This window comes from Oreochromis aureus, linkage group 15 (assembly GCF_013358895.1).
Source record: "Oreochromis aureus strain Israel breed Guangdong linkage group 15, ZZ_aureus, whole genome shotgun sequence".
In the NCBI taxonomy this organism is placed as follows: domain Eukaryota; kingdom Metazoa; phylum Chordata; class Actinopteri; order Cichliformes; family Cichlidae; genus Oreochromis; species Oreochromis aureus.
The window spans coordinates 35,554,513-35,566,610 of NC_052956.1; the positions used below are offsets into that span (position 1 = coordinate 35,554,513).

At 38.5% G+C, this 12,098-nt stretch overlaps 2 protein-coding genes across 2 annotated transcripts in view; one reads left to right on the forward strand and one right to left on the reverse strand.

Annotated features, from left to right (window-relative positions):
• LOC116335562 (adhesion G-protein coupled receptor D2) overlaps positions 1-8,838 on the forward strand; it is an 88,735-nt gene extending 79,897 nt beyond the window's left edge. The window contains exon 25 of the mRNA XM_039599127.1: positions 5,370-8,838. Coding sequence (XP_039455061.1) covers positions 5,370-5,507 — 138 coding nt within the window. The 3' untranslated portion in view covers positions 5,508-8,838. The remainder of the gene's footprint in view (positions 1-5,369) is intronic.
• The window catches only part of nr5a2 (nuclear receptor subfamily 5, group A, member 2), a 67,309-nt gene continuing 63,504 nt past the window's right edge, over positions 8,294-12,098 (reverse strand). The window contains exon 7 of the mRNA XM_031759322.2: positions 8,294-10,427. Coding sequence (XP_031615182.1) covers positions 10,180-10,427 — 248 coding nt within the window. The 3' untranslated portion in view covers positions 8,294-10,179. The remainder of the gene's footprint in view (positions 10,428-12,098) is intronic.

The following is a 12,098-nucleotide window of genomic DNA, read 5'->3' on the forward strand; positions in this document are numbered from 1 at the left end:
TCTTAAGAGTCTTAGTAGCTTAGAGAAACTGCTGCTGTCTCTAGAGAGGGACAGCAGACTAAATAATCAGTTTCCCATCACAGTGACAATGTGAGAGCAGCTGTTTGCATCTGAAGGCCTGCCAGCAATTGTCAGTTGTGCTCTGAGACACTGAAGGAAAGAAAAGAGGCACGAAGGGAGTGAAAGATAAAAGAAAAGTTTCTTTCTGCTTGATTCAGGCTTCTAAAGGGTTTTGATATTGATTTCACCAACAGACCTGTAGATGTGTGTCTAGAGAAGGGCTAAATCTGTCTGTGAAAACACGTTACTAGAGATAGAGACAAACACATGATAAATTTAAGCAGAATCTTGTATTTTTGTCAAATGTCTGTGTGCTGTATGCTAAAATAAACAGTACTTTTTGAGTTATGATGCACATTCTTCATTTGTGTTACACCAAGCCTCCAAACTCTAAAGTTGTTTTGATGGAAGAAGAATGCTTTTTTGTCTATTGTTTTGCTGTCCACTGAAATATTTCCTCTGGGATTATAATAAACTATATCTCAAGTATAGTGCATGTTTACATTGTAAAAAGTGTATGTGCAAATATGACAATGGTCCCCAGCTCAAGACTATTGCTGGGTGGTCACACATCTTTGGATGTGTGATAAAAACATATACATATATATATATATATATATATATATATATATATATATATATATATATATATATATATATATATATATATGTATGTATTTTTCCTCTGTCCTTTCTCATATCCTACACTGTTGTGCTAATGAATGAGGGCCGCAAACCTATGAATAGAGTGGCCACTCAATCAATCAAATGGCATCTCCCTCACTGATAAAACAAGGCTTGTCACCACTGAAGCCTCTCAAAGCACAGAGAGCTGGTGATCCGCATGTGAGGACTAGGTGCTGCTTAGAACAAAGACCAAAAACATATTTCCTTACCTTTGTGCTAGATTTATAAACCTCTGTTATAAACTGACCCTACTTCCATGTGGAGGAACGTTCCTGGCCATTAGAGCTGGAACTCAGGCTATGATGAGCAATTTTTAATTTACCAGATGCATGCTTTTTTTCAGCATTCATGCAGACAAGTTTTCAACCATGATTTTTTTTCTCTGGCACAGTCCAGTCACTGGTAATTGTAAGCAGCCTTACTTTTGTTTACTACCTTAGAAATTGGCGTATTATGCCACAGAAATTCATTATCTTTGTTTGGATAATTGACTACCATTTTGAAAGCTCTGTTGTTAGATGCAGCATCCAGCATGATATGTCAGGTGGCAACCACAATCATGACGCAGTCACAATTACCAGAAGACCATCAGAAAACGGCAGCGGGTAGAAGAAAAGTTGAAATATAATGAAACGGCGTAACCACCAGTCAGAAAACAGCTGCACCGGAACTGGGAGTGCAGAGACAGACTGTAGATTGAGGGACAGACGGGGATTGTTGCTTGAAGACGGATGGCCAAACTGCAGTGTGTAAGCCACACACAGATTTATAGTTTTACAGTCAGAGCAAAAGCTACTGCACACGTCACACTGACTCAGCTGAGACATGTCAGCATGTTTCCAGGCATATTGTAGGGACCACAACTATACGAGGGGTGTTAAAAGTAAAAATTTAAATTACAATGACTCGAAATGGCCCAAGAATCCACTGTGCAAAATGATCAGACAGGTTAAAAAAACATCTATGTACAGCAAGTACAATTTTCTTCTTGCTCCTTTTTCTGTAATTTTTTTTTAATTTAATTTTTTAATTATTATTATTATTATTATTATTTTAATCATCTTTTGTCTGTCTCACTAAGAAATGCTTGGAGGTCATAGCAAAAACATACATATTTGTCTGGATTTTTCCTACGAAAACAGTCGCTTTACCCAGAACTCTGCAGAAGAGGAACAGTGTCGTGATATTCAGGTTGTCATGTCATTACAGATGCCACATACCTCTTTTTGTAGCTCCCATAGAGGACTCTTTTTGATAATGTTCACGCAAAGGTCAAGATTCCACATGTAGTTATTCACCAGCATTCACCTTCGCCACTTGGCTGAGGTCTGGCATGATTAATTCTTTGTGTCTTGCCATCTCTCTGTGTGCCAGCTTCATCTTGCTTACAATAGAGCCAAGCCAAGCAAACACAGGAGAAAAGTGTGTGCCTGAAAGTGTGTGTGTGTTTTTAAAAGACATTGGTGCAACCGTTTTAACAGGGCGACTCTGTTTGAATTAGATGTTCTAACCCCCCGCTTGCTAAATGGATTTCTAAAGTGGCTGTAGTTGGAGGCTTTCAATCGGATGCAACCTTGAGTCCTTTTTTATGTGAGCTCTGTAGGATTTAAGTGCCGGTATAACATGAGCACGACTGAATGCATGCTCCTCATTTTTTGAAATTGAAAAATCTCCAAAGGCTCTCCCCATTGTGCAGGCAATTAATGGAATGCTGGCAGCGAGGTTCAGGTGCTTAAAAGTTGTATTTTTTTCCTCTCTCTCTCCTGATCTCTTTTTAATGACTAATAAAGGATAATCATCGTGGAAAAAACATCATAATGCTGTAGGCTTCCTCTTTATGCACAATGATGTATAATGCATGCTTTGAAATGAAACGGCAGCGGCCTTCGAACCACTCCATCTCCAAACCTTAGTGTATTTGTTTTGCATGCCACAGTGAGGCTTTTGCATAATAATTGTGAGTGTTCCCTTTAACAGTGCTTGCCTATTAATTTGATCTTTACATTTTTAAAGTTTGTCCATCAGGCCGCCAAACAATGGCTCCTCCAGTCGCTGTTTGGCGTAAGTGATTGCAACGTAGGCTAATTGCCTCTCTAAAGAGTTGTTTCCTTTTTTATCCTCTTTGTTTTTTATGCTTTAGAGTTGAAGCAGATGAATAAATATAAGTGATCAATAAAACCTTTCCCCTTAAATTTTTAAACAGCCTTTAACATGTAAGAACTCCCTTTCTTCTTATATGAGGTGAATATATAAAAAGCTAATATCAGTTTTCATGACCTTTTTGGAGAGGGTTTTTCTTTTGCTGTTTAGTTCGTTTTAAACTTAAAATGTCTTTGTGCTCTGCTTTTGCACCGATGATCAGGCGACCCTGGTTGGATAAAAAGGAAAGGTTAAAAAGGTTAAAATCACACAACGTTGTACTCAGAATTTAAGATGGTACAATGTGCCAAAAAGTCTTTTTCAATGGTTAAAGTAAGTTGTTTTTTATTTCCCTTTAAAGTATTGTTACTGCCAGAACTACTTTACAGGGAGTAAATTTGATCACTCGTTAATCGACATTGGGGGAAGAGGGGGCTTTTTTTTCAGTTGCTCCAGTAGTAAAATGCAAAGTTTCTGATAAGAGGGTAAACCACTGCCTACTTTTGGTCTAATGATATACAATGACTGAGTCGGTACATGTGGCTGTAGATATTTAATTCAAACTCACAGCTGTCATTATGTGTTTTTAATAAAGACAAATAATTAAGACCAAACATACAGTAAAAGTTCAGCTCTCTCGTAAAGTCACTGATTAATTTTATTTAGTGGTTGTGCTTGTCTCCGGCCTGTCGAGCCTCCGGGCCTGCCTGAAACTGGACTGAATATCAAATTTGCTTATTCCAGCATTCAGTTGCACGTTTTCTTGCAGTCTTGGAACCCATCCAATAGCTTTCTTTCTCTCTTTCTTTCTTTCTTTTTTTTCTCTCCTCGTGCCCTCAATCTCTTTCTCTTTGACTGTGCTTGACAATGCAGGGAAACATACAAGCGCATCTCGGTAAATTCGAGTGATGTGGTTCCAGAGTTTAAAAGCTTCACATAACACTAGCAGACACAACTTGGGGCTGTTTGTGTGACGGAAAGGAAAACTTGTTTAGAAACTGACAGCACTGTGTGTGAGAGAGATTTAAAATAAATAAATAAAAAAACTGTATGTGTGTTTATGTTGCTTTTGGCAAGTTATTCATTTGTATTTTTTTTCTTGCTCTCTGTGTGGTTATCTTTTGAGTTGGTTGGTTTGGAGCTGATGTCCACCTTCGGGGATGCACATAGCATGCATTTCTGAGTATTTTCACCTGAGGCTGCACTTGTTAGAGTCTGTGGATAAATGTATATACATTATTTATACAAATTCAGGGCGAGTGAAAGCAGGTTTAACACATTTACAGACAGGAGGCCAAGCACTGAAAGCCAAGCTCCAAGTGAGGATTGCAATGCTGTGTGAGGGGAATCGAGCTGGCCGCTTGCTCATCTGTGACCAGCATCTTTAATGCTGCGTGTGAACACAGACGGTATTATCTTTACCGCCTCAGCAATTAAATGATCCCTCATATCAGTTGCATCGTAGGAAGAAATTAAAACTAATAGCCTGTTAAAAGTTTGGTATTTACAAAAGGCTCTTAAGAAACCTCTTGGCTTTGTTGCTGAATTTTTTATTTTCTAAAAATGTAGAAAAGCACTAGTGACTGTTCAACAACTTCTTCTTCAGTTTAGAAATTATGTATGTATCTTTAAGAAAACATGAGAAGAGATTAATGAACCTAAGAGAGGGATGGGGAGAGAGAAAGGTTGGCTAGAAGGCAGAGAGAACTGCAAGGTGGATCAAACTCATGGCAGATCATGTCGTGTGGGGAGTAAAAAGACAAAAATAAAAAGGACTTGATGAGTATTTGCACAAAATTACACTTGCTGCCAAAGTACAGCTCTTTAGATCATTTATCAACCTCATGTCTAGATTCACATTGTAACAGTAAAATCGTGCTTTAATGTGAATATTGTGCTGCTGAAGGCTGTTGAGCACGAGTGAGCAGGACAGCTTTTTACAATTTAATCGCTTCTTCTCTGTATTTAACTTTGAGACCTCAACTGTAGACCTTAATTAACGTTCATTCAGTCACTCAATAATGACTAAAGGGTTTCATTTTAAAACGTTGTACTGTACACAATAGTTAGAAATGATTGGCGATTGCATCCGTTCGTAATATTGTTAAAAATTGTTGCAAATGTTGTAACAACAGTAATTTAATAGTGGGGCATAAACATGGATAGATGAATACTATAGACATGCAGGAGGGTCAAGAGTAAATGATATTAGTGTCATACTAGGAAACGTGACAAAGTAACTCACAGGACTCACAGGATGCGTGATATTCAAAATGTTTTTTGTTGTAGTTGCATTTTGGACAGCACGTTTTGGGCTCTTCCGCCAGTTTCGACTTACTTCAGTGACAAAGCACTAGATACTGTACTTCATCTGCCTCCCAGCATGAAACGAGAGTTACCATTTGTGTTGCATTGTTACAGTATAGATAAGTACTGCTTCCCGAAAGAAATTTCCCACTTACCCATCCCTCTCCTTCATTTAGGAGCTGCCTGCTTCAGAAGTGGATGCCTTGCCACCTGGCTGCAGTCTTCATGTTCCCATGGACCTCGAGTTTTCTGCTTCCTGTTTCCCCCGCAGCCCTACACCTCAGAAAAGCTATGATCTTGTCCACATAGACTGATCTGCCATAATGTTTTTGGTGTTTCTGTACTTCTTATTTGACATTTATCTGCCCCCCAAATTGTCCTTGATTGTTAGCCTCATAAACTTCCTTTACGACGCCTTGGATAATAACGTATCGCCTCATGTATGTATGTATGGTTATGATCTAAACTGAACAATTAATGATGTGTACATAATGATTTTAAATATGTTTGTCTTTTTTATCCAGGAAAACAATGTAATTATTTCTCATTGCTACAGGTACTCATGTTGCAATCATACACATAATTTCCCTAAAATAACAAACGAAGTGGAAGTGGGCAGCATTAGTGTGCAGAGGGAGTGAGAACCTGGTGTTATAAACATAAGAATTATTTATTGAGATATGAGAAAAAACTCAGTTAGCCCCATTGAGAGAAACTCCCCAGGACCTGGAAGTGATGGGAGCGTTCAGAATGTCAGCAAAAGGGTGAAAAAAGTCAAATAGCATTTAAATTTTTTGTCTCCATCTGTTGACAGTGCACATGAGCATATAATGCACACAAGTAGTTGTTGTTTGAATCCTGTGTACAAGTCTGTTTCACAATCACTACGTGTTCTACAAAAATGTGTTGTGAAGCAAACAGGTGGAATTTACACCATTTATTATAACTTCTCACTGTCAAGTTACCAGAAACACTTCCTCAGACCATTTATTTGAATATCTCCAAACATAATTGTCTTAGGTGTTGGAGCAGGACTGCAGTGATGATACAACAAACATGCAGTAAAAAGCAGGACTTATGCATTGCCACATTAGTGGCTTGTGTTGCCTACATGAGTTGTGGAGTTCACTGTATGTTACAATTAGGTCCGTAGGTTTATTGTGGATTTTAAATCGCAGGATAAAGATGTGATTGAAGTGCATGCTTTCAGCTTTAATTCAAGGTCTTTAACAAAAGATTTGCATTTACTGTTTAAGAATTACAACTATTTTTTATAAATAGTCTCCTATTTACAGAGGCTCAAGCTTTAATGACTGACACACAGCTACACAGACAGGTGTCGCCTGTTTCTTTGTTATTTTATGGCAAATGAACCAGACATAATATCTAAAGTTTAAAGTTTGTTGAATTTGTGTTTTATAGCTTTTCATTAGAATTTGTGTCAGTGCAAGTGAGGGAGTCCATCACTGGGCTGACAAAACAAAGTAATTCTGTCAGAGAGACTTTAGCAGTGTTCAAATCAACAGTCTGGTTCATTCTTAAAAAGAATGAATGCACTGACCCACTCAGCGACAGCAAAAGGCCTGAAAGACCAAAGAAGACAACTAACTTGGTTGATGACAGAATTTTTTTCCACAGTAAATAATAAAAATAACTTCGCATCTAAAAAAGTCATGAATACTTGTATTATCAAGAGACCCCAGAATGAATGGAAACACGGAGGGTTTACAACAAGGTGCAAACCACTGGTTACAGTCACGAATGAGAAGGCCGGATGAGACTCTTCCAGAAAACATCTTAAAGACCTGCACACTGTAAAAAATATTTAAAGAGATGAAACCAAGTTTTGCTTGTACCAGAATGATGGGAAGAGATAAGTATGGAGAAGGCGAGAAACAGCTCATGTTATCTGTTGTTATGGCATGAGCATGTATGGGTGGCAGTGAAACTGGGTCCATAGCGTTTATTGATGATGTGACTGCTGAGCAGGATGTAGCAGAAGTAGCAGGATGAATTTGGGCCATAGTCTTTGCTTAGATTCAGAAAAATGCCACAAAACTGAAGGTCGCTGGAGTAAAGGCCTTCAGAGCATCTCATCGGTGGAAGTCCATTGGTTCAAGACTTCAGGCAGTCGTTGACTGCAAAAGATTTTCATCCGCATATTAAAAACAATCTTTGCATTTGAAATGTTAGCTTGTTCAAATAATTTTGAGCCTCTAAAAATGGGGTTCTTTGTATAAAAATGGCATGTCATAATCAGTTAATGCAAAACTTTTGTTAAACTCCTTGAATTAAAGATGAAAGTCTGCACTTTAATCAATCCTCGATTGTTTGATTTAAAATCTATACTGTTGTGTACAGAAATTACAAAAATTGCACCTTTGTCCAACAAATTATGGACCTAACTGTATATGAAGTCTATGGCAGCTGCAGAACCTAAACACTGACTTTGAGAACGTGAATGAGAGGTAAGATTGTCTGACCAGAAGACAAAAATAATGATCGGATTCAGAAATAACTTAATGACTTTTCTGTACATTAAACATGCCACTGAAAGACTTCAGCTCATTCCATGACTTATTAACAAAATGCTGTAAAGATAAAAAGAAAAAAAAAACACAGCACAGGTTGATGTGGGAGGTAAGTGTTGGGACATTGTGATAAACAACTACTATACATATGGAGAAACTTGGCAAGAGAATAATTTAGGCTGCCGTGTTTTTTTTTTTTTTTTTTTTTTTTAAAGCTGCTTTTCTTAACTTGGGACACAATAATAGAAGTCACAGCTCACAGGGGAAATATGCAGTCTTTGGTATAAGAGCAAACTGGACAGAACAATGATGCAGGATGTGAATAAGTAAAACTTAACGTGGCACAGACGTCTTTCACACCTACTCACTTAAACACAATACTTGTTTCAATGTACAGACTTGCATGAACATTTAAAAGACTGAAAACTTGTGATTTTTCTTTCTTTCTTTTGTGTTATTTTTCTTTTTTTCCTTCTTTTCTTTTTCTTTTTTTTTTTATTGGAAAGCCTGTTATTTTTGCTCCAGACCTGCATCGTTGAACTACTTATGGAAACGAAACAAGAACATGCTACAGTAAACAAATTTATTTCGGCGTGGACACCTTACGTCATGTAACACAAAGATGGAAATATAGCGACGCAATAAATTATCTTCATTATTAAGCGTAACCAGTGACATACTATACATCAAAAATGTCAAAGCACTGTAAATAAAAAACAAACAAAAAAAAGCAAAAGGCTTTTACAAATAAAAAGGTCGGAAGCTAAAAGGAAGTCTTACACAGACATCAATGCTTAAAAAACCCCCCCAAATAAAACAAATGTTTGAATGCCAGCAGACACAGAAATTAATATTTTAAGTGTGATTCCTCCTTGATTTTAGTGTCTCACGACATAATTTAAGTACTGCTCAAAACAAATAAAAAAATAAAACACTATACACACACCAAAGAAAGCAAACCAGAAGGATCTTTTTTTTCTCATGAATTTCTTTTTTCTTTTTTTTTCTTTTTTTAGGAAATCATTGCTTTGCAATTTATGCGTCATCACAGTTCTCTCCCATTTGACCACATGAATGTAAACAACTGCTGAATTATTCTTTTTTTTTTTTTTTTTTACAACATTAATACTTTTTATATATATATATATTTATATATATATATTTATATATTTGTACATATTTTCATTCACATCTGCACGGTTAGCTAGCATGGTAATGAAATAAGGCAAGACTCACATAACTGTGACATCACAATGTTTTTTTTTCTCTTATAATACTGATTATTAAGGTATTTGTCATTTCCTTCATCTGTTCTGCAGCAGGCTTTGGTCTTTTCGGACAAAGGCAGGATCGTTCCTTCTCCGTCTCCAGAACCACATTTTGTTTTGTTCCAGTTTTAGTGAAATAGTGGACTTTTTTTTTTCTTGTTTGTTTGTTTGTTTTTTCGCGGGAAACAGGGCTATAAATACAATTTAAGCTGACATTAGTTAATTGAATTTATTTAACACTGGTCTTTCTGAGGTACATAGTCTAACATAACATGGAGAGATGGAATAGGAAAGGAGAACTGCATGGCGACCATGAGGAGCAAATGACTTCAATTACAAGAGAAAAAAAGACGTCTTCTTCTTATTCACCCATTTAGCATTTTGTTCGCTAACAAATTTGACTTTTATTTTTCAACTTTCAGTTCTTCCCTTTCAGTTAGGTCGAGCTGCCACTCATTTTTTTGTGAGTTAAAAAAACAACAACAAAAAAACAGACGTGATGGTAGCTGAGAGTCTCTTGCCTGGTTGACAGCTTGTCATTTTGCCCTTACAGTACCAAACAGCAACTAAAAGCCAGTTTTTATTGAGAGAGCGCAGAAGAGAATCATTGACCAAAACAAGCCACCGCTGTAGTCACAAAGCTCTTTTAAAGATGGGCAGTGTTATTCAGCTTCCCTTTTTTTGTCAGCACAGAAAGCCTCTCAATGGCATTACCAGCACTAAAACATTTGTGGGCTCTTGAATTCTTAAAGTTGCAGTCTGACAGTCTGATAGTCTTGCTTGTGCAGATGATCAGAAATCATCTTGTAGAGTCAAATGCAGATTCTGCTTCAAGTGTTTGTTTTTTTTTCTTTCTTCCTTTCAGCATTGTCTTTTTCTGTCTGTGGTTGAGGAAAAGCGACTTTTCTTTTTTGAGTTTTTACTGTTTTTTTTTTCTTTCTACAATAAAGGGATCCAAATGCTGTTTGTCTGTGCACGTTACGAGTCTCTGTGCACGTGTTCGTCCACTTCAAGTTGTAACTTGAACCACAAAAAAAAAAAAGCTCGATATAAACTCTGCTCCCCATCCTCTAGGTCACCACATAGTCAAGTGTGAGCTGGAGGTTTGGTTTTGGTGAAAGCATTATTTGGAGTTTCTGGACTGCTGCAAAACTGCACAGCTGCACTGCGGGTAGGAAAGTCGCCTCCTAAGCTCTTTTGGCGTGCAGCATTTCAATGAGCAGGTTGTTGCAGGGCACGTCGCCGTTCAGGTGTTTGTAGTATAGGTATTCTTCGGCTTGCAGGCTGATGGCTCGTATCTCGGGTAGCCGGAGGAGCAGCTGGCCAAACTTGTCCGTTTGCTGCGGGTAGTTGCACATGACGTAGTCCAGCAGCGCTGCGTTGACCTGCTCCTGGACGCTCTCGACCAGGTGAAAATTCTCCAGGTTCTTCACATCTACGGGAAGGAGGAAGAGAAAGGTTAGTTAAAGTCAGGCTCCACAGGAAATGTGGGTCAGCGTGAGAACAGGTGAGGGAACTCCAAACCAAGGTTACCCACACTCAAAAACACTTAAAAAAATCCACAGGGTTCATATTACAGACACATGGATTAGTTCTTTGGTTGTTGCGTATTTTCATCTGGCTCAAAATCTGGCACTCGATGTTGACGTATCCCTCCCTCCTCTTCTTTTTTCCTCATAATCGTCTTCTGGGACTACAGTGTAGAGGGAGTCAGGTAAAGGCAACAAAAAAAGAAGGTTCTTCTCCTGAGACACGAATTCCCCAAGAGCCCATGAATTATGCAGGGGAGAGTTGTAGTCGTATTAGCACCAGAGCTGCTCCTTAACCTAACGCTTTCACCACACTTTTGTTCCAGATTAAAACAATTGTGTTCCAGTTATTTTATTTTTAAAAAAATGTGCAGATAAAAGTTTGCAAAAGCATCAATCTGATGAATAATAACGCTAACTTTAAATAAAAGAGTAGACATCATGTGCAGGAATCCATCTCAAAGGAAAACCCCTTTTTTCACCATTAATTCCTCGTGCAAAATACATTTTGCATCTCTCTAAAACCCTACCTTTCTGCGCAGCTATAAGCACTTTTCCTTGACAATAATAAGCTCACTGGGGGTTTAAGCAGATTATTGCAAGACAAGACAAAAAAATTTGCTAAATGGATAATGGTGAACCAGAGCGCTGTGTGTACTTGTCATGATTATGAAGCACAGGGCTGCAGAATATTTAATCAGGTAGCAGCTCTGTGTGTGCGTGTGTGATCTTTTATTAATCTGTTTGACCCCAGGTCGAGTGTGCTCACAGTGGGCTAATGTGGAATGACAGAGTCTGTGTATAGTTGACACCTCCGGACCAGCACACACGCACACACTAAAATATACCACCCTTCCGACTTAATCTCTCAAACACGCACACACACCCGCACTAATCCATGGAAATACACATAATATTTCTTTCTTTCTCACACAGTACCCTCTTCCCACACACATACAAACTTACTCACACACACATGCGCCCCATCCACCCACCTAGAGCATTAGGAGGAAGGAGGGGGAGATAAATCAGCAGCTAATGAGGTCTAGAGAATGAGAAGCAGGTCCTTCAAGGCACTTCCATCTATGATGCACTCTACCATGCTATTGCAATCTGTATGTGTATGTGTGTGTCTGCCTGTTCTTGTGTTGCTTGTGTGTGTGCCAGCATGTACTGTGTTGATGCTCACCCTGACCTCTGAGTGACACGGCGGGGGGCTAAATAAGGCCAAGAGGAGGGCAGGAAAAGGGGGAGGGGTGTGGCCTGTGACAAAGGAGCCTCCAAACAAACATGACATGTGCTTTTTCCTGCTGCCACTCAGCTGTCTGACCCCACTCAGACTCCAGCACCGTCTTTCACACCACCAACACCTCAGAGAGGCCTTTATGTAGCCTTACATAAGCCAGCCCAGTAGACTGTCGAGTGCGCTTTAAGCGTTTCCACATAGACGTCCTACGCAGGTCAACAAGGAAAAAAGTCTTCTTCTTCTTCTTCTTTAAAAAAAAATCTACAAATGAAACAATTTAAACGTGGGAAAAACATTTAAAAGTTTCTGAGTCGCTCAGAAAGTTTGGAAA